A 24,133-nucleotide genomic window follows, 5' to 3' on the forward strand; every position below is an offset into this window, starting at 1 on the left:
CATACTCCTATTTGATATGGAAATTTCATAGTGAAAACTGATAGTAAGACAACATCAAGAATAGAGCCTTCAAGTTTATTTGCTCGTTCCTGCAAATGCCCATGGTTTCCATGGCACAATCACCCTTATTCTCTTCTCATCCTTTTCCCCAGACCAAATCAATCACTCGTCACCTATGAACTACGTACTAGTTATTTTCTACTACTTGCAAGCACTCTACATCACTCTCTCCATCCATCTCACACAGTTTCAGACCACCTTTCGCTAGGCATCACGCTGCACATCATCGGTTCATGTTCATGGCAGGCATGAGCCTTCAGGATTTGGGCAATGGCTTCCCAGCCAGGAATGACACGAACATCCTGAATGCCCTCCTTGGCTGGAACAGTGGCACCTCGTGCCCCGCGCCTCTCACCGACGCAAATGTCAGCCCTTCATACACCTCAGACCACCCTCCTACCTGCAAATGCAAAGTGGTTACAGTGCCGCTTTGTTGTATATACTGCAAGTGAAGAGCAGCAATGGCATCATGAGTACCTGACCGGCTGAGTACCATGGGTACCAGCGGATCTTAGTCTTGAGACCAAGGTGGCTGAGTGAAAACCTCGTCGCTGTCACCGGGACAACCGAGTCCGTGTCGCCGCTGCATTCACCATTCAAAATAGGTTACATCCACTGAAACAATTTGTACTGCAGTGAAGGAAAACTTTGCCTGTTTCAGACTCTTGAGCTTACCTGAACACCCATATCCTAATCCCAGCCTTGATCAGCATCCTGTACGTGGGCAGCATCGACAACTCGGAGTCGTTCCATGTCTTGATGAGCACATCACTGTCAATGTCAAAGCACCCCCTGCTTGTTAATCTTCAATTCCATGACCCAGCCATAACAAGAACAGAGAAGAAAGTTTGTCTGAAGCTGAACCTGCAGGCGGTCCATCTGTAGGGGATCCTTGTAATGTTTGCGTGCATGGCCCTCTGCACGTCGAGCCGGTTGTAGTACTTCTCGGCGTAGGTTTCCGTGCAGGGGTCGTAGCTGTTGGACCTCCGGCGGATGAGGGTGTCCTTGAACCTGAGCACTGCACGGCGGTGCCTGCGCGGTGCAGTGGAGTTGCCGGATGCCGCCGACGAATCGGAGGTGGCGTGGCAGGAGGGCGTGTAGATGCTGTACTGGTCGATGTCCCCGAACTCGTGGTTCATGGCGTAGCTCATGGCGCGGTTGCAGGCATTCGAGACGTTGGCGCTGCTGAAGTTGCAGAGCTTGAGGATGGCCCTGTAGGTGCCGTCGGAGATCATGGCGTGCGTCCACCAGTAGGTCACCGTGCCGATGTTGTCGTAGTAGTTGTCGGTCACCGCGTTCCCCACCTGGGTACATCATCACGATCAACAAAAAAATGGAAGATTCAGTGCGATCGATCCACCACTGGTGGAATGCTGTAGGTACTTTTGAGTGAGTGTGGTGCTCACAAGGATTCCCTTTAGGTTGATGAAGGGGTTGGGCGAAGCCTTGTTGTACTCGACGATCTTCCTCGCCAACTGGGGCACGTAGTGGCCTGGAGATAAAAGGAATTGATCCCAAGAGTGAGTGTAAGTACTTTTCAGGTGGGTCATTATTCCTATCATAGTGCTAGTGTGGCAGTTATCATAGAATTTTCCTCCCGGTGCTCTGAAAGCCAGAGAACTACGGAAAGAAGGCTACCCCACTGAGATCACAAGTAACTTACCGGCGTAGCTTTCTCCGGCGATGTAGAAATCCCGGTGCCGGTACTGCGGGAACCGCGACATCCAGCTGATCAAGAACTGCAGCGAGTCTTGAGCTGCATCACATCCACAGGAACATCAAAATCACTAGTAGGTTTGAACAGTGGAAATTCTACCTGACCCAAACTTGTTATACGATGGAGGATTACCGGTCCTCTCGTCGCCGGAGGTCTTGAGATCGGAGGAGGTGTTGGAGTAGGAGAAGCCGACGCCGGCCGGCGACTCGAGGAAGAGAAGGTTCGCCTCTGCATGCAGCAACAAAGTTCAGTTAGTTCAGTCAACAAAATTCAGTCAGTTCAGCGAGTAGCCTGTGCCGAACACATCTGCAGGCATAACAACAGGAGTGGTACCAGTGACTCACCTCTGTTCCACGAGTACTTGTTGAGGTAGAGCCCCGTCCCGTTGGGCTTGATCCGGAACGGGCCGATCTCCTCGGACGCGCCGTAAGCCACGGAGGAGCACCCAGGGCCTGAGAAGCGAAATTATTCAGAGAAAGAGAACCCCACTGGCGGAAGTGCAAAAAACAATAATAATACAGTACAAGGTTTGCACTCCCATTTGAAGATTCATCTTGCGTTGCCATGGAAGTAAGTAAAGGAGGTTCTCATGATGATGCAGCAAGTGAAATGTGCGCGTCAAGTAGGGCCACGCACACTGTGGTTGACAGAGCATGAAGGCAAAAGCTAGGGCCAGACAGACAGACGGCATGGCAGAGATTCAGAGCAGCCCACAATCATGATCGATCGGCGCCGACGGGCGACGGGTGAACGAGCCAAAGTGACACTGGCAGTTCAACACCAGTAATGGTCTAGTGCAGTAGTGCTTACGGTGAACACTTGTCATTTAAAAACTGCATCTACCACGGATAAGATATGCTTCTTCTTCTTCAGACAAGCAAAGCGTATCCTAATCGCAAGGGAGAAGAAAAAGGGGCGCAGCCAGCGGCAGAGGCGTGCACCGGCCGTTTCTGCCTGCCTGCCCCCAATTCCCGAGGCAGCGGGCAGCCGCAGGTCAAAGCAAAAACAAACCACGGCCGGCGGCAGCGCATCATCGATCGCTCTCGCAGTCTCGCTCCGCGCCAACGCCATGCCATGCGCCTGCGTGCAAGAAGGAAAAGGCCACCGCGCACAGAGTCACCATCTCCATGCACGCGACGCGGATGGATGCAGGCAAGGCAGATGCGCACAGCATGAACACGCAGATCTGCCGGCGCCGATGCAGATCGATCGCAGTGGCCCAACTGCATACTACACAGTGCACAAGCGCAATGACCACACGACGGCACATCCTTGTGCCTTTGTAATGTTTGGTGGTATGCGGCAGTGTGGGGCGGGGGTTTGGGTTTGGTGTGTAGCCCCTGGACGCGCCCGATCCGGCGCGTGAGTGACAATGACCAGAGATGGAGCAAAGGGAATATCAAGGGGGTACACGCTAGTGCCCATCGCCTGTGGCATTAGCAACAAAAGATTACTGCTAGCATGCAGCGAAAAATCACAAGGAAAGGTGGTGGCCTGCCTGCGGCTCGCCGTCGCAGCCTTTTTTTCCTTTGCGGTGGTCACGCACGCACGAACCAAACACATATCTGCCGGCTGGCAGCACGACGCCTACCACAACGTAGCTCATCATTTCGTCCATGGCCCTGGCTGGCCCCCTCCCTGGCTCGCAGCACAAGCACGCAGCGGTCACATACACTCACATGAGGAAGCAGCCAGCCCTGTGGCTAAGATTTCCCGGATCTCCAAGGACGGGGTTCATGCATTCATCAGGCTCCCGCCAGATCGAGCTCTGGACGGCTCTGCATCGGCGACGGCTGGCCGGCTGGGGCTGGCCACTGCGTCATCGAGGACGACGCCGCGCTGTCGCGCAGGTGTGGTGTAGTGTAGTGTGGTACTCCATTCAGCAGCGCAGGACGGCCGGATCAGGTGCATAGGAATTTGGGGTGGCGCTACATTTGCAAGGCAGAGGCATGCATGCAGGCACGCAGCCGTCTGGAGAGCCATTGGGATTTTGTAGACAGCGGTGGCAGTGTGATTAGGAGAGGCTAAACACCATCTCCTTGCGTGCAGGTGCATAAGACAATTCTCTGCGCTAACATGTGCAGAGAGTGGGTACTTATACTTATGAAAGACTTGTTGTCTATGACTAGTAACTGAACGTGCATGTCATGTGACCTAGACACTCAAGACCACATTCAGAGATGACAGTAACCTAGTACTATCTATCGACCAAGGTGGGCTTATTTATTGCTTCATTCTCTACGGCGAAAACCTCCAAGAATGGAGTTTAATTACAGCCATTGTCAGTCTGCCTGGATTATGTTTCTTCTCTCCCCCCCCCCCCCCCCCCCCCCATGAAGTTTCATGCCAAAAAAGCTAAGCAAAACGTACGGTGGAACCTTTTTTTTTTTTGCGAAAAACGTACGATAGAACTTGTCATGCATGTTGCACGGGCAAGGCCAAGCTGGCACTCTGCAGCTGCGATCCATGCTCGTGTTTCAGGCATCCGTCATGTCCTCGCTCGCACATTTACTCCCGCCTGCGCGCGCATTCACTACCACGTACTCCCTCCGTGCCATCCCCATCATACGGATATACAGCCGCCCCAAACTCCCAAAACGAAAAAAATCACCAGTACGTTGTCCTTCACCAAGGAAGGAATGGGCCAAGCTAGCCTGGAATTATGTCAAGTTTCAGTTCGTACACTCGTGGCCGTTGGATCTTGGTTACATTCATCTCTCTCTCTCTGTGTGTGTGTGTGTGTGTGTGTGTGTGTGTGTGTGCAACTGTGCATTATGGTTGGACTTGGAGTAGTAATATTGTTTGTTTGAGGGACAGAGGAGGGCAACGAGTTTGAACAACTTTGAAGTTCGTGTCCAAAGCCCCGGAAAGTTTCATCCTTTTAAAAACTCCAAAAGGTGGCGAAAGTAAGCGTAGGAGGCTCATCATGATCGGGAGACCGCAGGAACGGTTTCGGTCAACACCATCAGTGAGACTCTGAAGTCTGAACCGACCGTGAGAGTGAGTGAAGAAAGAATTAACTAATCTAAACAAGCACAGAGTGTGATTTCCAGACAAGCATACGAAGAAATTAAGGAATGCACGGTGCTTGCTTTCCTTACCGCCGTTGAGCCAGAGGACGAGGGGCTTCCTGGCCGGGTCGCCGCCGGCGGCTTCGGTGAGCCAGTAGAAGAGCGCGCGGCCGTGGCGCTCGCTCACCGTCACGTACCCGGAGTACTGAGCGAAGGCCACCGCCGGCTGCCCCGGCAGCGCCTCCACCCGGTCCCGCGCCCGCTCCTCCGCGCCAGGGTCGGCGGCGACCAGGCCGGCCGCGCCTCCAGCCGCCAGCCACAGCACCAGGACGCTCGCCACGGCGCCCACAACGCCGCCGCCGCCCGCCCCTCCACACCGGGTCGCCATTGACACGAGGACACCTCTTGTCGGAATGTCGTGGTAGTACCACCGGACGGAGCGCGCACAGCACAACAAGCTGGCCGCGGCCGCGGGGCGCAGTGGTATTTATCGTCGACCAGAGTCGCGCGAGCTCAGCTCTGAGAGAGGTGGCTGGTGGGGGTGGTGGCGCGCATGCAGATGCAATAATGCGGCATCGGATCGGGCGAGAGCGACGGGCGGGCGGGCATGGGCGGCTCTGCGGAGCATTTAAGCCCGGGAGCTCAGCAGCAGCAGCTCGGTGTGAGCGTTCATGGCGTGGGCAGGGGGAGAGGACGGAGGGCAGGTGAGGTGAGGTGAGGGTGAGCTACGCTGCTGCGCTGCGGGCGGTAGCTGAGGGGTGCCTACGCCGCCATTAATACCCCTTCCGTCCCGTCGACGACCTTGGGTATGGCTCGGCTGGCCTACGTACGTACGCCGCTTGAGTTGAGACGGGGCACGGTGGGCTGGCTAGAGATTGACCACGGGAGGGCATTAATGCGGTGGCTTGCACACTCCAGCTCAACTGCTCCAGCTACCACTGCGCGCTGCACTGGTGCACTGCGGGCTCTCGGTCGCTTTCCACGGCGCCGGGCGATTCCTCACTGTTGATGAGTGCTTCTTGCATGCTCCATGCGCTATGGAACAGAGCAAAAGCGGCCCGGCTGCAGATGGGATTTACCAGTGGAAAGTTTTTACGAGCTTTCCGTGTGGGACAAGCGAAATAAAAGTCACTGTGTCTGTGTGCTGCAGTGACACACTAACCCTTGTCTTACTAGTAGGACGAGTGCACACAGCATTACGAGTTCCCTTGATGAGTGGTGGGTACGTGGCGTTGGGTGGTTGGCCGGTCAGTAATGCTAGAGCTACAAAAACCTACAAAGGTTTACTTAACCTTTCAACGTAATTTTCTCTCTCCTCTGATTTTAAGTAGGGATGAGCCCCTCACCTCCCTATTGCCAATCACAATACTCCACATTCATTTACACCGCGTTTGGATGTCTCCATTGCAGCCCAGGAAATCGAATTGGTAATCATCTAGCCTCGATACAGATGTTTGGTAGTACATCGAATTCGTACTGGAAACAGCAGGCCAATTCATAATTGTTTTGCCTCCCACGTAAAGCTCCCTCCCACGATTCGAAGGGCTCCCGCTTCGTTTTCCTTTGAATTGCCCATTCCCCGCAAAACATACCCCTTCGATCCCAGCGACCAGAAAAGAAAAGAAGAAAAGAAGGGAGAGGAGAGGGGATCTCGGGGCGACCTAGCTACCAGAGCGGCGGTGACAAACCGCGGCGCTCGGCAGCGGCGCAGATCTGTTCATCCCCCGTCTCCCCCTCTCCTTCCCATCCCCTGTCCCGATTGCTCCGTCCCGTACCGCACCCCTTCGCTCCTGGTCTCCGTCTCCAGCGGCGACCGCCATGGAGACCGGTCTCCATCCCCACCCCGGCCGGAAGGTGGGCGAGAGGAAGCCTGGCGGCGTCCACCATCCTGTCCGACGATGGTGGCGACCATCATAACAACCCGTCCCCATCCCCATATGAAGCAAGAAGATAGGGGGACAGGTGCAACGGGTGATAACCGGCGGTGACCGTGGCAGGTTGCCCATTATCTATACATGGTGAACTATCAAATGGACCGAACTGCAGTTAGTGCAGATAGGTGATTTGAGGGCTTGAATACTTGCTGCCTTTTTTTTTACTGAAGCTTAGGTGTACCATGAAATTGAGTCATTATCTTTCATGCTGAATGAACATTGCATGTCAAATAGGTGAACTGGTACAGTGCTTGTGTATGACAGTATGAGTAATTTGAGGGATATCAAACTGCATGCTAGCAAAGCTCATGTGTACCTGAAATATTCAGTGATTGCCTTTCTTACTGAATGAAAATTTCATGTTAGATAGGTAAAGTAATACAGATAGAATATTTTTTATTTTTTTACTGCTATATATTAATTTAATTATAGTCACATGTGAGAAGATTTCAGTTTGAATTCATGTAGAACAAGGTACAATCTTCACTGTAATGTAAGCAATTCCAAAGTTTGTCATCCAAACATGATTTGGTATTGGAAGCTCTGAGGCATTTCAATGGCTAATTCAATGAACAACCAAACCGTCGAATTCATATTCATCCCATTTCAGTTTCCTCACAGAATTGGAATTTAGGCCAATTCAATACTGAACTCTTGAATACAGACATCCAAACAAGCTAACATTTGTAGATGTACCGTTACTCGTTGGCCAGGTGGCCGGTACGTACACAGGACAAATGAAGACAGCAGCGGTACGTACGTGGCAAGCAACATGCTAACACTGACAGCACGAGGACAGCAGGGAAGCGTGTACCAGATGGGTTCGATCAATCGCCTTGGTAAGGAGCAAGCTAGCGCTAGAGTCGTCGAGGTTCTGACTGGGTTGGGTCTCGCCCTGCTCGACCGTATACTGTGTATTATTATTGCACCTGTAAATCAGCCGATCATTGCTTCCGCCGTGCATTGTGCCGACGCATACGGACGGACCGATCGATGAGAACCAAGGAGCCCATACCATGCCATGCCCGCGTACTCCACGTCGTCCCGCTCACATGCATATATTTTGGTCCGTCGAATTTTTTTGGAAGATACCAAAAGGCTCACATGCACGCGGGACGGCGATGGCGATGGCGTGCGTAGCCGGATTTGCAGTGACGACGACACACGGAGGACACGATCGAGCTCCGAGCTCGAATCTTCCCATTCCTGTGACTCCAACCACTGATTTGTCCACACTGCTCGTAGCTAGACAAACACTACGACTCTAACGTCGACCCTGCTCATTATTCAAAAAATCACAACCCGTCAAATTTCTTCGTCAATGGCGCTTTACAGGTAGCGTAGCGGCCGGAGCGCGCAAAGGATCGGGCGGAGGTTTGACACGTACGGCGCGCTGCATGCCTGCGCGCGGGAAATATTTAATTTCGCGTCACGTACGTGCAGCTCAGGGGAATCAGGGGCAGCAGCGGCAGCTAGCCATGATCTGACGCTTTGACAATTTTGACCGCCCGATCGATTAAACAAAGTTTATTTCGTGCGTACCGCGGCCATGAGGGCCCAATAATTTCGGCTGGCCGGATCATTTCGCCTGTCCCCTCGCGAGAGGCAGCCGGGAATGATGCCCGTCACGTCCCGCTCTCCGTGAACGTACGAAATCATTTGTTAAGCTCTCACGCTGTACTAACCCATAAATGGCAAGAAAAGCTCCCGTGCTGTACTGGTGTAATTATTTACCATTGCCCCGCATGCATGATTCCTCCTGAAAAGAGAGCACAGTGGTATTGATACTAGTACTATTTTATCTCGCATGATTTCAGCTCAAAAGAGACCATAATTATTGGAGTTGATAACGAATGAGCCGCACTAGCTTTGTAAGAGGATGATGGCCTCCTAGCACTTGGGATTCAGGTCAGGTCCATCTCCTATTGATGAAGTGTTTTCAGCTTCCTTTCCTCTGGCGAAACCCTAGGAGGTAGGGCAGCAGCGCTGATATACCTCCGCTCCCGATAAGATCAGGGGGTCTCTCTTGGAGGGGGCGAGGACATTGCTGTTTCAAATCAGTGTTGGTAGTGTGATGGTTTTAGATTTGGTTTTGGTTCTCCGTTGTCGGTGGTGAACCAGTGATATGGCCGTCTTCATGTAATAGTTCTCCCTTCCTCGTACTCGTTGAGATGATGCTTTTGTAGGCTTGCCTCGTTCACACCGTCTTGTGAAGCAGACGGTGCAAATATGCGTCCAATTTCGACCAACGAAGGCTGAACAGTTTCAATCTCGTAATGGATTATGTGAGAGTTATGTTCTTTGGCTCCGTCTGGCCTCACATGAGATGTTATACATGCCTTTTCTCCTAATGTTTTCTTATCCGCGGAGGTGATTTGTAATCGACAATTTTCAGTCATGGATTCTGCAAGCTCCTGGAAGAAGGCTCGGAGACGTCAAAGAACTTTGCTCACGGCATGAGACCAATTACAGGAGGCAGAAGACTTCTTTACTCCAAATAATTTAAATTTGTTTTCAAATTTTTGTACTCCCTCGGTTCACTTTTTTTTGCAGGGTACCCTCGTTTCACTTTTTTAAGGCTTTATAGACGTTTTAGACATTGTGCAAACACAACTCAGTTTCACTTATTTGAAACAACTTATCAAAGTGAGCGGAGGGAGCGAGTGTTTTTCTGAGGGTATACCGTATATGCATTTCGACGTTTTTGGCTCACGGATGCTGCCGTTGTAAATTTTATTACCTAGACTAAACAGCCGTTGCGTGGAAGTACTCACCTAGTAGGCGCGCGGCATCTCTGTTCTGTTTCGGAGTCTTGTCGGGATGCATGGCCGGCTACTTTACGCATGCATGCATGCTTGATTAACCGCGCCTGCCTGGCTACAAACGGAGCAGTCCCCGCCCCAAGATGACCCCCCTACACTTTTATTGCACCTAGTATATCTCCTCGCTAGTGTAGAGGATTACTCCTATCTCCGAATTGATCACACCTTTTCCTTGAAGCAAGCAAGCAAGCAATGGGCCCTCTATGCATGCAGATCCGGGCCTCTCTCTCACTGCCGCACGGCTCCAAGAAGCCTCTGGCCCTGGCCCCGTTGCCATGTTTGTGTTGCGTTGCTCTCTGTAAACAGTGGTGCTGCGCGGGCGTGTCTGCATTCGCAAGCAACAGAGATCGGGAAAGCATATAGTTATAGCCAGCAGTGTCACCTTCCTCCCTTCCTTGATATACACGCCGGTGCCTGGCCTGGCCTCACTCGCCGCACTTGGAAATTCTGTCCCTGCCATTTCCATGATCCACAGAAGCAGAAGATACCCCTGCGCGCTGCTACTGCACCGTCCACCGGGTATGGTGCATTATTTCTATAATAGCGCAGAGCCAAAACTAGCAATCCCGAGTTAGTATAGCAAGCTAGGTAATCAAAGGTGCTCAGCTCTTGTGGGTGCGACAAATTAGCACAACAGGGCCGGCAATGGTGTCAGGCTGATAAGACGGATCGCTGTAGGAAGGCCCTAATAATAGTTTATCAGCCGTGAGCTACTGTGGTAGCTAGAGTGATACCTACTCGTAGCACGTAGCTGCCCGGCGGAATTGAAGCCGTTGCATGGCAATGGGGAATTGATGGTTTGTGTGATCCCGACCTGTGAAGGAGAATGACCGAGCAGCCGCTGCGGCTTGGCCTAGCTAGCTAGGATAGGACCCTGCGGTACAGAGGCGATATCGCGCTGAAACTTTTCCGATTAGCTGAGACCTTTTGTGGTAGGCTTTCCGGTTGGGAGGGCCGAGGGAGCAGTAATGGCGGTTCCATTTCCGGCCGTATGAACCAATTGGCAGACGTTTGGCGCACGGATTCAATGCCGGTTTATTACTGCTCTGCCAACATTTTCCCTCTGATGATGGCAAGCGGATGCAGCTTGTGAGGAATTGGTATAGCTGACACGAGGACCATTCTATAACTTGCGTTGAGGCCCACCTGTCAACTGGTATGGGTATAGCCGACAAGTGGGGCCGGGTGATCTGCTGTACCTCTGAATTGAGCGGCTAGAACCGTGGGATAATAATTCAAAAAATCTCAACCATGTTACATGAAACTCTAGTCGGTGGGCATGCGTTGCATTCTATAATGTGGACTTACGGATTTTGGTTTGTTGTTGTCAATATTTTGACCCGTCTCTTTGTTTATTTTATTGCTTGCATTGGAGGTGGACGCCTGAAAGACCGTCATAGAGACGGAGAACCAGGGTGTGATGCAAGATTTGTCGAGGTCAGAGCTGGTAAGATCCCGACATGGCCCTCTCTCATCGAAGAGATCAAAGAGCTGCTTGCCTCTCAGGAGGATTTTTGCGTGGTTTGGGGTAGACACTCCGCCAACCGTGCGACGCATAATCTAGCAGATATGGCTGCCTTACTAAATTATGTAAGACTTGGAGCAAAGTTGGTTTGGTCCGAAAAATTAACATTGCCAATGTTTGGCATTGTGTCAAATATTGTCTACTAATTGGTTGGTTACCGAGTTGTTTTATCTATCTCATATAAAGTTGCCAATATTTAACAAGTCTTGGTATTGCCAACATTTGATTTTTTGAATACTTCCTTCGTCCGAAAAAGCTTGTCCATCAAATGGATGTATCTAACACCAAGTTAGTGGTAGATACATCTATTTGAGGAACAAGTTTAGGACAAGTTTTTTCGGACGGAGCGAGTACCACGCAAACCTGCTTTTTAGAAATGCGATCTACGTGACGAGTACCCACGAGGCCCCACATATAACCCCCCCCCCCCCCCCCCCCCAAAAAAAAACCTAGCGCATGCCGGAGCCCTGATATAATGAACAACACTGTTTGCGATCTATGCATCTTGCACGAGACGCCCATATTTCCCATGATCCATGATCATTGATCATTGGATGACATAAACGAAAGAGAGGGGCCGAGGATGGGTGGTTGACATAAGTAGATCGGGGCATGCATGAAGTTGGAAATATAGGTTTGATTAGCACTGCCACGCCGAAGCCTCAATCTTCAGCCGTACGTCCTATACCAACCATGCGTGAAGTTTCATCTATGAGCATTTATCAAGAAAAAGACGACATGGCCACGGAACGGAAGTACGCATGGTGTACGTACCACTGCCGTTGAAAATCAAGCGGGCCAGCAGGTGTGTGGCACGCGCGTTCGACAGGATGCACGCACCGGGCGCACAGGAGCGCGCGCCCCAGCTAATAAGCAGTGCGTCCGTGCCCACAAACACACATGGCTCAGATCGACAGGACCATCCACATGACATGCGACTGTGGAAGCAGAGCACGCACCCGGGCTAGCCAGATCCTGAAAAAGAGGCTTTCTCCGAGTATGCCAACGGAACTCGCCGGTGAATAATGGCCGTGTGGTGACCATGTCGATGTCGGAGGTGCTAGGGACTGTTGAAGTACTTGGTTTGTTCGGATGCGACATCATTTCGGACGCGAAACGGGACGGAACTCGGCTCCAAGTTGCATTGATCGGCCGGTCGTGAGGTTCACACGCGAGCACGCGGGCATGCATGCACGGCGGGCAACAAGTTGCGCTGTTGGGGTGTTGGGGGGTGACGGGGACGGGACGGCCACCCGATGATCGATTAGTGGTGCTGGTCTCTGTCGACGATCGATTCAGCATGTACACATGCCCGACGAGCGGCTGGTGGAACTTATTCTCGCACGTTGCCAACTTGCCAAGCACCGGATCGAGCGGTGGACGTACGTACGGCATGGGTGAACGAACGGTACTGCCTGACATGTCGTCGCGTATGGACGGCCGCCAAGGACTCACGGAGAAGAAGCAATGATGGCGAGGGCCAGCGGCGAGGCCGGCCGTGTGCGCCCCTCGCTGGCTCGCACCGCCACCAGTGTCTTTCTGCTCTGTCCAGCACGCCGCGACCATGCAAAAGCACGTACTGTACGTTTCAAATCAAAATCAAAAGTCTCGAACCCTCTCGTCGTCCTGTCCCAACGTAGCAAAAGGCCGGCCGGCACCGTTCGTGGTGCCTGCATGCCTGGATCTGGATGCCATTTTGGAGATAAAAGATACGTCTTCTTCTTTTTTAGATAGCGAACCGCTCGTGCCATGCGGGTAAAGATATCGTGTTCCTACCTCCGCAAAAAAAAGATATCGTGTTCGTGGTGCGCATCCGTTCAATGACACTTTGCCGCCATTCCAATTTCGATGACGACAATGCGACTAACCGATGGCGCGAGAAGGTCTTCTCTCCTTTTTTTCGCGTCATAACACGGTGCATGCCGTAGCTGCTGCTCATGCTTGCTTCTCCAGTGCCAGTCGCAACTTGCAGGCAGTATAAGGAGATGTGAATCGACGTAGGTCTAGAACGGTAAGGGCATCTCTAATGGCGATCCACAAATTTCCTCGCGCAGTTGTCCGTGGACAGGATGAGACCAGTCCACGGAGATGAATGCAAGAAGCCGGTATCCAATGCTGGTCGCTTACATTTTAACCCACATTTAAACTAAAACAACAAAATTTATGCAAACCGACCTATATTCATCGAAGTTTGAATCGAAAGTAGCACAAATCTTTCATACATAGCATGCAAACTAAGTCTAATACAATAGTGCCTCAAATTTGACAAGATTAACCGGATGTTCAACAAGTTTTTCATTAACGGATCATGCCCTTCCACACATACTTCTCTTTCAGCTTCATTCAACAGTGTGTCTACGTAAATGGTAGGGCCGGTCCTGAGATTTTGGGGGCCCGGGGCGAAACCAAAACTCGGAGCCCCTTAGTATAACTGTAATATAACAATAAGTAGCTGTGTGTCCCGCGCATTTGCGCGGGCTAGCCTTAAATAATTTTGTAAACTAAAGAGTTCTTGTTCTTCGTAAATCTCATATGGTTGATTACTAACATTTTAGGATTTGCGTGATACTAATAGACCATGGCATTATACCGATAAAAAAGAGAGCTCAAAATACTGCATGATTTAAAACTCCACAAAATCAAATTGCGGAACCTTAGTTTGCACACGCTTTCAGTACTCATTTTCAAGTGTGTTCTGTAATTACGCTCCTTAACCACCTTAACCACCGGGAATCTTCTACAACAACCGACGAAATGTTGCTAATAACCTATCATCAGTAGCCATGTTTATTCGGGAAGTGCTCCGACAGGAAGAAATATGGTTAAAACAACGCTCGAGAGTGTTGTGGCTACGTGTAGGTGACCGGAATACAGAGTATTTCCAAGCACAAGCTGCCCATCGGAAGAGACTTAACCGCATTGATCAGTTGCAAAGAGCGGATGGGGCCACGTGCGTGGATCCATTAGACGTGAAAAATGAAATAAGTAGCTTCTATCAAGCACTATATCAAACAAAGGGCTTCAGGCCCATGCATGAGCTACTTGACTGTGTTGTTCCAAAAGTTACAGAAACCATGAATGAGCATCTAGAGAAAGAGTATGTAGCTGAGGAAGTTAAACGGGCGCTGTTTGACATGGCACCATCGAAAGCACCAGGTGTTGATGGTTTCACTGCCGGGTTTTACCGACGACACTGGGACATTCTCGGTGTAGATATTACACAAGCTATACTGGATTTTCTTAATGGTGGCGAGTTACCTGAGGGCCTAAATGACACGGCCATTACACTCATACCCAAGGTAAGGCACCCACAGAAGATTTCGCAGTACAGACCTATTGCTTTCTGCCCTGTTTCTGGATGAGGTTATTGGGGAGGAACAAAGTGCTTTTGTCCCCGGACGCCTCATTACCGATAATGTTCTTGTAGCGTATGAAAGTGTACATACTATCACACTACAAAAAAAAGACACATCCGTGACATTTTGGGCCAAACAAATTTTTTGTCATACTTATGACACTTCTATGACAATAATTGTGACAAACACGGTATTATCATAGATGTGGTGGGGTCCTACTTCTATGACAAAAAATCATGACAGAAAATGGGCTTTTCGTCCTGGGCGGGCCGGAGACGCAACTGCATGACATTCTTTGGGCCGTCCATGACGGAAAAAACTGTGGTAGAAGCGAGGGCGAGAAAAATATCAGGGTGTTCCCGGTTACGGTGGGTGGTCGGGGCCGAGCGATGCGCGTTTCTCTCATACACGCACGCATGTGGGTGCGAGGCGTTGGGCTCTAACTGAATCCGAGCGATTGCACTGCAGGCTACGCGTTACTGAACCCGATCGTTCGATCGATGACTGTTAACTGAACCCGATCGAGCGATTCCTTCGCTACTGCTGCTAACTGAAGTCGATCGATGCTACCTCTGGATGAACAGTGAGCGTTGCTGGGGGGTTGGATGAACAGTTCCCGGTGAGGTGGATGAACAGGACCCCGTGGTGTTGCCTCTGGATGAACAGAACCCCGATCGATCGAGCCGGTTGGGGCTGGATGAACAGGACCTCGTGGAGGGCTGGATGAAAAGGACCACCCCGTGAAGGGCAAGATGAACAGTAGATGGTGGAGGACTGGATGAACAGTAGCACGTGGAGGGGTGGTTGAACAGGAGCCCGTGGAGAGGGCTGGTTGAACAGTAGCCGGTGAAGTAGCGCGCGGTGGAAGCTGGATGAACAGTCGAAGTGGAGGCTGAAGGAGGTCGACGGTGGATGAACAGTAGCCCATGGAGGCTGGGGGGGTTCGACGGTAGAGATGAAAAGTATCTTGTGGAGTCCCGTTTTGCGGTACGCCACACCCCTCCCGATGAACAGGACCCCCGTTTCAACCGTAGCACTCCAACACAAGTCCGTTTTCTCCGTTTTGCGGTACGCCATACCCCTCCCAATCAACATGACCCCCGTTTCGACCGTAGGAGGTCCGTTCCCTCCGTTTTGCGGTACGCCAGACCCCTCCCGATGAACAGGATCCCGTTTCTACCGTGGCCGGTCGAACACAAGGCCGTTTCCTCCGTTCTGCGGTACGCTAGGCCTCGTTTCCATCGGCTGTTCCGTCCAAGCCCTCCCGATGAACACGACGACGCATTCCATTCCGACCTAGCCGGTTGGCTTCCCATAAACACGACGACGACGCTGTTTCTCCGTTCCGATCCAGCCATGTACACGAGTCCTGACCGTACATACGCGCGAGTAGGCGTTCGAGACCCCGCCCGTATGTACGTACGTGGCCGTACTTACTTTTTTGCACCCTGGCCGCTGTACGTACGTGTACATGCTACGTGCGCGCCTCTACTACGACACGTGCGCACCTCTACATCGACCAGTATGTACGTACACGTTCGCGACCAGAATGACAACGCTACGTACGCTTCGACCAGGTGGGTCCCGACTGTCAGGCACTTCCTTACGTGCGAAGATGTAGCTGGTGGGTCCCAGCAGTCAGGGGGAGAATCGTTTTTTTTGCCCGGACGCACTTCTTTGCGTGCGAAGATGTAGCTGGTGGGTCCCAGCAGTCAGAGGGAAATGTTTTTTCGCAAAATACGGTGGCCCGTCCGGTGGGTCCCCGCTGTCAGGTGGAGGAATAATTATTTTGCGCGTAATAAGGAGGCACTTCCTTGCTGTGGCCGTGGACCCAGCAGTCAGCCTCTCCACGTATAGTCCAGGTCGGATGGAAGCCGTTCCTTAACCACGTTGACCACGGCGCGCCGAGAGCACCAGGGCGGTGGACGACGGCAAGGCCTAGGAAGGGGACGACACGGAGCCGGGAAAGATGCGGCAGCGGAAGCCCGCGCGAAGAGGAGTACGAGGGTTCACTGGTTCGACTGTGGTGTGAGGCTGCCGTCGCCGCAAGGCCTGGCCAGCAGTGGGAATAGTAGGGGGCGGTGAGGCCTCCGTGGCAGCACAACCGGCCACGGGAGGCAGGAGCATGCGGCACGACCGGCGCTGCTTTGGGCGGCTGGAGCAAGAAGACCAGAGGTTGAAGAAGCACTACGACCGTTGGATGGACATCGTACGGTCACTGGAGCTAGAATCGTTCATATTGATTAAGTTGACAAAGCACTCCGTCCCCGTCAACTTAGCAGGCCCACAAGTCAGCCACCCACCAAGGTGTGTCCCAACTAGCAGGGGGAGTATTCATTTTTTTTTGTGCGTAATAGGGAGGCACTTCAGGTGGGTCCGAGCTGACAGCGGGGGAACATTTTTTTCGCGAAATACAGTGGCCCGTATGGTGGGTCCCAGCAGTCAGGGGGAAATGTTTTTTTCGCCAAATATGATGGCCCGTCCGGTGGGTCCCTGCTGTCAGGTGGAGGAATAATTATTTTCTACATAATAAGGAGGCACTTCCTTGCGGCTGCCGTGGACCCAGTTGTCAGCCTCTTCACAAACAGTACTCTTCCGATGGAAGTCATTCCTGGACCGTGTTGACCACGCCGCGCCGAGAGCACCAGGGCGGTGGACGATGGCGAGGCCTAGGAAGGGGACGACGTGGAGTCGGGGAAGATGTGGCAGTGGATGCCCATGCGTAAACGAGTATGAGGGTTCGCTTGTTTGCTACTGTGTGAGGCTGCCACCGCCGTAGAATAACAGGGGGTGTGGGTGAGTAAAGAGATGGCCTGGCCAGCGGTGGGAGTAGTAGGGGGCGGTGAGGCCTCCACGGCATCGCGGCCGGCCACAGGAGGCAGGAGCACGAGGCACGACCGACACTGCTTTGGGCGGCTGGAGCAAGAAGACCAGAGGTTGAAGAAGCACTACAGCCGTTGGATGGACATCGTACAGTCACTGGAGCTAAAATCGTTCATATTGACTAAGTTGACAAAGCCCTCCGTCCCCGTCCACTTAATTGGCCCACAAGTCAGCCTCCCACTATTGTGGGTCCCAGCTAGCAGGGGTATTCATTTTTTGTGTGTAATAAGGAGGCACTTCCTTGCGTGCGAAGATATATCTGGTGGGTCCGACCTATCAGTGATGAGAACGTTTTTCGCGAAATACATAGGCCCTTCCGGTGGGTCCCAGCTGTCAGGTGGAGGAATTATTATTTTGAGCATAATAAGGAGGCATTTCCTTGCGTGCGGTCGTGGACCCAACTGTCAGTCTCTCCATGCACAGTCTATTTTCGATGGTGTCGTTCGTTGACCACATTGACCAGTGCGTGCTGAGCGCATCCAAGGTGGAGGACGACGGCGAGGCCCGGACAGCACCGAGCCGGAGATGGGAAAACGCGGGAGTAGAGTCACATACGAAGATGTGTACAAGGGTTAACTGGTTCTGGTGCTGTGTGGTTCGGCAGTCGGTGAGAAAGAACAGGAGGTGTGAAAGGGTGGAGGCGGGAGCATGTGGTCCCGGCGACAGTGGAGGAAGAAGACGAGAGATTGAATATGGATGCCGGTCGTTGGATGTAAATCCAACGGCTAACAATGTTAGAATCATTTGTTGACTAAGTTGACAGCGACTTGCATTGGCTTCGATCTATTGGCTCACATTTCAGCCTCCAAAAATGTGGCACGTATTCAACCCATTTTTCAGAATTTATAGTCTTTTTTGCGGGTAGAATTTACAATCCATTTGATCTTTTTTTTGAATTACAGTCTATTAGTTGGGCTGGGTGAATAAATAATGTACTGTCCATGCGGCCTATTTATAAAACATTACAGGCTATTTACACTTTCTCAAAATACACAATTTTACCGAGCTTATTATAATTATAATGTTAGGATGGGCGCAACAATGTTATCAGAAAATAAACAGGGGCTGAGCATTTTGTTATATATTTATATATTTATTTATTTAAATAATAAGTGATTTATTATTACAATGGTCCTTTAATCTTACCAAGCTTTTGTACACAATTCCCATGATTTTTGTTGCCAAAAAAATACTGAATTTTTTTGTTAAGAAATTATTTTTATAAGTTAATAAGATGTGGGATATTGTTTTCTTACATATGTAAGTATCTGTTAAATATATGATGACAATAACAATAATATATAATAATATATAAAATAATTTAAATATATATAATATAGTTAGAAGGAAAATATAAGTTGGATTAGGCGTTCCTATTCTTATATAAAAAAAGAACAGATCTCTGTGTTTTTTCCAAAAAAAACATAAATTGGGTTGTCGATGTTTCAGGAAAAATAAAACCTCGGATGGGAGGTCCATAGGCCAAACAAGTCTGGACCTCCCATCCAAGGTCGTGGACTGCACATGTTAAGAAAGAAAGCCTATACGGGGTAGCCCAAAACCCAGCTGATACTTGCTGCCCAGTGATAATAAATGATACCTGCGAGCTCCCCGGCTTCGTTGTGAATTTATCTTCTATAGTAACTACGTTGAAGCACCTAAAAAAATGTAACTATGTTGACAAACCCGTGAGCCTCAACGTTAGTATAGCATTAGCAGGAAGTATTTTTTTGATGAGGCACTTGCTTGCGTACAACCATAGACCTGGTGGGTCCCGACTGTCCGCCTCTCCACGTACAGTCCTCTCCAAATTCCTCTCGTTTGTTCAACATGTTCACAAGACAGACAGCGACGTCGCGGCGAGCGCACAAAGGCGTAGGAGAAGATCCGACCACCTGAGGAAGTGACTTATTAGTAACGAAACAACTGAACTAGCCTAGTGGCCGAGTGACATTGCCTGACAGCTGTTCCGCCTGGGTTCGATTCCGCCTGTGCAGAGAAAATATCTCCAAATTTTTGCCTCTGCCTTTATTGACATGTGGGTCCCAATTGTCATCTACGCACACCACGTCCAACACTTGCCAAAACTTCGTCCCTCGTTTTCTCTGTTTTTCGCACACTTGACATTGTGTGGGCATCTTGAAAATATCATATCTTTTTGACTGTGCATCATATGAAGATGTGCTATGCATGAATGTTGATCAACATGATGTTAGCTGGCTGGTAGTTCCTGTTTCGACCATGAATAAAACTTCCAGCATGAAGTTAACACTGTTTGAAAAGGCCGTGTTAATATAAATGCTCTGCCTCCAAAAGTTGCAGTTTCTTATCTGAAACTGAACTTGGAGTTTCTTATCTGAAACTGAAACTTGCAGTTTCTTCTCTGAGAATCACCTGTCAGCGGCCGAAAGGAAGGGGAACCTCTCCTCTCCATCATCTCCATTCCAAAACCACCGTCTCGCCTCTCCCTCTTCTCCATTTCAAAACCACCCCCTCTCCTCTGCATCATCTCCATTCCAAAACCACTGTCTCGCCTCTCCCTCTTCTCTATTGCAAGACCACCGTCTCTCCTCCCATCTTCCAAAGCTAGCACCGGACCACTCAAAAGGACATCTATGAAGCAGATACAGCAGCGAATCAGGCAGATCGCCGGCAGCGACCAGTCAAAGTTAGCCAGGTTGAAAGAGATCCTTACTTGGTTTGAAAATGAGTGGGAGATTTCGAGGACGGTGAGGGCCATTGATGTCTACTACACAACCTACTTCTTGTAGACGTTGTTGGGCCTCCAAGTGCAGAGGTTTGTAGGACAGTAGTAAATTTTCTTCAAGTGGATGAACTAAGGTTTATCAATCCGTAGGAGGCGTAGGATGAAGATGGTCTCTCTCAAGCAACCCTGCAACCAAATAACAAAGAGTCTCTTGTGTCCCCAACACACCCAATACAATGGTATATTGTATATGTGCACTAGTTCGGCGAAGAGATGGTGATACAAGTGGTATATGGATTGTAGATAAAGGTTTTTGTAATCTGAAAATATAAAAACAACAAGGTAACTAATGATAAAAGTGAGCACAAACGGTATTGTAATGCGTTGAAATAAGGCCTAGGGTTCATACTTTCACTAGTGCAAGTTCCCTCAACAATAATAACATAATTGGATCATATAACTATCCCTCAACATGCAACAAAGAGTCACTCCAAAGTCACTAATAGCGGAGAACAAACGAAGAGATTATTGTAGGGTACGAAACCACCTCAAAGTTATCCTTTCTGATCGATCTATTCAAGAGTCCGTAGTAAAATAACAAGAAGCTATTCTTTCCGTTCAATCTATCATAGAGTTCGTAATAGAATAACACCTTAAGACACAAATCAACCAAAACCCTAATGTCACCTAGATACTTCAATGTCACCTCAAGTATCCGTGGGTATGAATATACAATATGCATCACACAATTTCAGATTCATCTATTCAACCAACACTAAGTACTTCAAAGAGTGCCCCAAAGTTTCTACCGGAGAGTCAAGACGAAAGCGTGTGCCAACCCCTATGCATAGGTTCATGGACGGAACCCGCAAGTTGATCACCAAAATATACATCAAGTGGATCAATAGAATACCCCATTGTCACCACGGGTATCCCACGCAAGACATACATCAAGTGTTCTCAAATCCTTAAATACTCAATCCGATAAGATAACTTCAAAGGGAAAACTCAATCCATTACAAGAGAGTAGAGGGGGAGAAACATCATAAGATCCAACTATAATAGCAAAGCTCGCGATACATCAAGATCGTACCACCTCAAGAACACGAGAGACACAGAGAGAGAGAGATCAAACACATAGCTACTGGTACATACCCTCAGCCCCGAGGGTGAACTACTCCCTCCTCATCATGGAGAGCGTCGGGATGATGAAGATAGCCACCGGAGAAGGATTCCCCCCCTCCGGCAGGGTGCCGGAACGGGTCTAGATTGGTTTTCGGTGGCTACAGAGACTTATGGCGGCGGAACTCCCGATCTATTCTGCTCCTCAATGGTTTTAGGGTATATTGGTATATATAGGAGGAAGAAATACGTCAGGGGGCCACGAGGGTGGAGGGCGTGCCTAGGGGGGTGGGCGCGCCCCCTGCCTCGTGCCTTCTGCGTTGCTTCCCTTACATACACCCCAAGTCCTCTGGATTGCTTCCGTTCCAAAAATAAGTTCCGTGAAGTTTCATGTCAATTGGACTCCGTTTGATTTTCCTTTTCTGCGATACTCTAAAACAAGGAAAAAACAGAAACTGGCACTGGGCTCTAGGTTAATAGGTTAGTCCCAAAAATCATATAAAATAGCATATTAATGCATATAAAACATCCAAGGTTGATAATATAATAGCATGGAACAATCAAATATTATAGATACGTTGGAGACGTATCAGCATCCCCAAGCTTAATTCCTGCTCGTCCTCGAGTAGGTAAATGATAAAAACAGAATTTTTGATGTGGAATGCTACCTAGCATATTTATCCATGTAGTTCTCTTTATTGTGGCAAGAATATTCAGATCCATAAGATTCAAGAAAAAAGTTTAATATTGACATAAAAATAATAATACTTCAAGCATACTAACAAAGCAATCATGTCTTCTCAAAATAACATGGCCAAATAAAGTTATCCCTACAAAATCATATAATCTGGCTATGCTCCATCTTCACCACACAATGTATTTAAATCATGCACAACCCCGATGACAAGCCAATCAATTGTTTCATACTTTTGATGTTCTCAAACCTTTTCAATCTTCACGCAATATATGAACGTGAGCCATGGATATATCACTATAGGTGGAATAGAATGGTGGTTGTGGAGAAGACAAAAAGGAGAAGATAGTCTCACATCAACTAGGCGTATCAATGGGCTATGGAGATATCCATCAATAGATATCAATGTGAGTGAGTAGGGATTGCCATGCAACGGATGCACTAGAGCTATAAGTATATGAAAGCTCAACAAAATAAACTAGTGGGTGTGCATCCAACTCGCTTGCTCACGAAGACCTAGGGCGTTTTGAGGAAGCCCATCATTGTAATATACAAGCCAAGTTCTATAATGAAAGATTCCCACTAGTATATGAAAGTGACAACATAGGAGACTCTCTATCATGAAGATCATGGTGCTACTTTGAAGCACAAGTGTGGTAAAAGGATAGTATCATTGCCCCTTCTCTCTTTTTCTCTCATTTTTTTATTTGGGCATTTTCTCTTTTTTTATGGCCTCTTTTTTTATTTGGGCGTTTTCTCTTTTTTATGGCCTCTTTTTTTTAGTCCGGAGTCTCATCCCGACTTGTGGGGGAATCATAGTCTCCATCATCCTTTCCTCACTGGGACAATGCTCTAATAATGATGATCATCACACTTTTATTTACTTACAACTCAAGAATTACAACTCAATACTTAGAACAATATATGACTCTATATGAATGCCTCCGGTGGTGTACCAGGATGTGCAATGACTCATGAGTGACATGTATGAAAGAATTATGAACGGTGGCTTTGCCACAAATACGATGTCAACTACATGATCATGCATAGCAATATGACAATGATGGAGCGTGTCATAATAAACGAAACGGTGGAGAGTTGCATAGCAATATATCTCGGAATGGCTATGGAAATGCCATAATAGGTAGGTATGGTGGCTGTTTTGAGGAAGGTATATGGTGGGTTTATGGTACCGGCGAAAGTTGCGCGGTACTAGAGAGGCTAGCAATGGTGGAAGGGTGAGAGTGCGTATAATCCATGGACTCAACATTAGTCATAAAGTACTCACATACTTATTGCAAAAATCTATTAGTTATCGAAACAAAGTACTACGCGCATGCTCCTAGGGGGATAAATTGGTAGGAAAAGACCATCGCTCGTCCCCGACCGCCACTCATAAGGAAGATAATTAATAAATAAATCATGCTCCGACTTCATCACATAACGGTTCACCATACGTGCATGCTATGGGAATCACAAACTTTAACACAAGTATCTCTCAAATTCACAACTACTCACTAGCATGACTCTAATATTACCATCCTCATATCTCAAAACAGTCATCAAGTATCAAACTTCTCATAGTATTCAATGCACTTATATGGAAGTTTTTATTATATTCCTCTTGGATGCCCATCATATTAGGACTAAATTCATAACCAAAGCAAATTGCCATGCTTTTCTAAAAGACTCTCAAAATAATATAAGTGAAGCCCGAGAGTTCATCTATTTCTTCAAAATAAAACCACCACCGTGCTCTAAAAAGATATAAGTGAAGCACTAGAGCAAATGACAAACTACTCCGAAAGATATAAGTGAAGATCAATGAGTAGTCGAATAATTGTGCAACTATGTGAAGACTCACTAACATTTAATAATTTCAGATATTGGTATTTTATTCAAACAGCAAGCAAAACAAAATAAAATAAAATGACGCTCCAAGCAAAACACATATCATGTGGCGAATAAAAATATAGCTCCAAGTAAAGTTACCGATGAACGAAGACGAAAGAGGGGATGCCATCCGGGGCATCCCCAAGCTTAGGCTCTTGGTTGTCCTTAAATATTACCTTGGGGTGCCTTGGGAATCCCCAAGATTATGCTCTTGCCAATCCTTATTCCATAGTCCATCGAATCTTTACCCAAAACTTGAAAACTTCACAATACAAAACTTAACAGAAAACTTGTGAGCTCCGTTAGCAAAAGAAAACAAACCACCACGTCAAGGTACTGTAATGAACTCATTATTTATCTATATTGGTGTTAAACCTACTGTATTCCAACTTCTCTATGGTTTATAAAC

At 49.0% G+C, this 24,133-nt stretch overlaps 1 protein-coding gene across 1 annotated transcript; it reads right to left on the reverse strand.

Annotated features, from left to right (window-relative positions):
• Window positions 1-44: 44 nt before the first annotated feature.
• BRS1 (alpha/beta-Hydrolases superfamily protein) lies at window positions 45-5,263 on the reverse strand. The gene is made up of 9 exons (XM_048680509.2): window positions 4,879-5,263; window positions 2,122-2,229; window positions 1,910-2,005; window positions 1,724-1,816; window positions 1,467-1,552; window positions 925-1,364; window positions 736-831; window positions 538-643; window positions 45-460 (listed from the first exon to the last, which is right to left on the reverse strand). The coding sequence occupies exons 1-9, from the start codon at window positions 5,174-5,176 to the stop codon at window positions 317-319; spliced, it is 1,467 nt and encodes a 488-aa protein (XP_048536466.2). The 5' UTR covers window positions 5,177-5,263; the 3' UTR covers window positions 45-316.
• Window positions 5,264-24,133: the final 18,870 nt, after the last annotated feature.

Source organism: Triticum urartu, chromosome 6A (assembly GCF_056163025.1).
Source record: "Triticum urartu cultivar PI428250 chromosome 6A, HENAU_Tu73, whole genome shotgun sequence".
Taxonomy (NCBI): Eukaryota; Viridiplantae; Streptophyta; class Magnoliopsida; order Poales; family Poaceae; genus Triticum; species Triticum urartu.

Bases quoted from the DNA above. Each gene is read 5' to 3' on its own strand.
- BRS1 (XM_048680509.2), bottom strand. From the start codon at position 5,176: ATGGCGACCCGGTGTGGAGGGGCGGGCGGCGGCGGCGTTGTGGGCGCC. The intron at 1,817-1,909 runs GTAATCCTCCAT...GATGTGATGCAG, and splicing joins CTCCGGCGACGAGAGGACCG to CTCAAGACTCGCTGCAGTTC. The intron at 832-924 runs GTTCAGCTTCAG...TGACATTGACAG, and splicing joins TACAGATGGACCGCCTGCAG to TGATGTGCTCATCAAGACAT.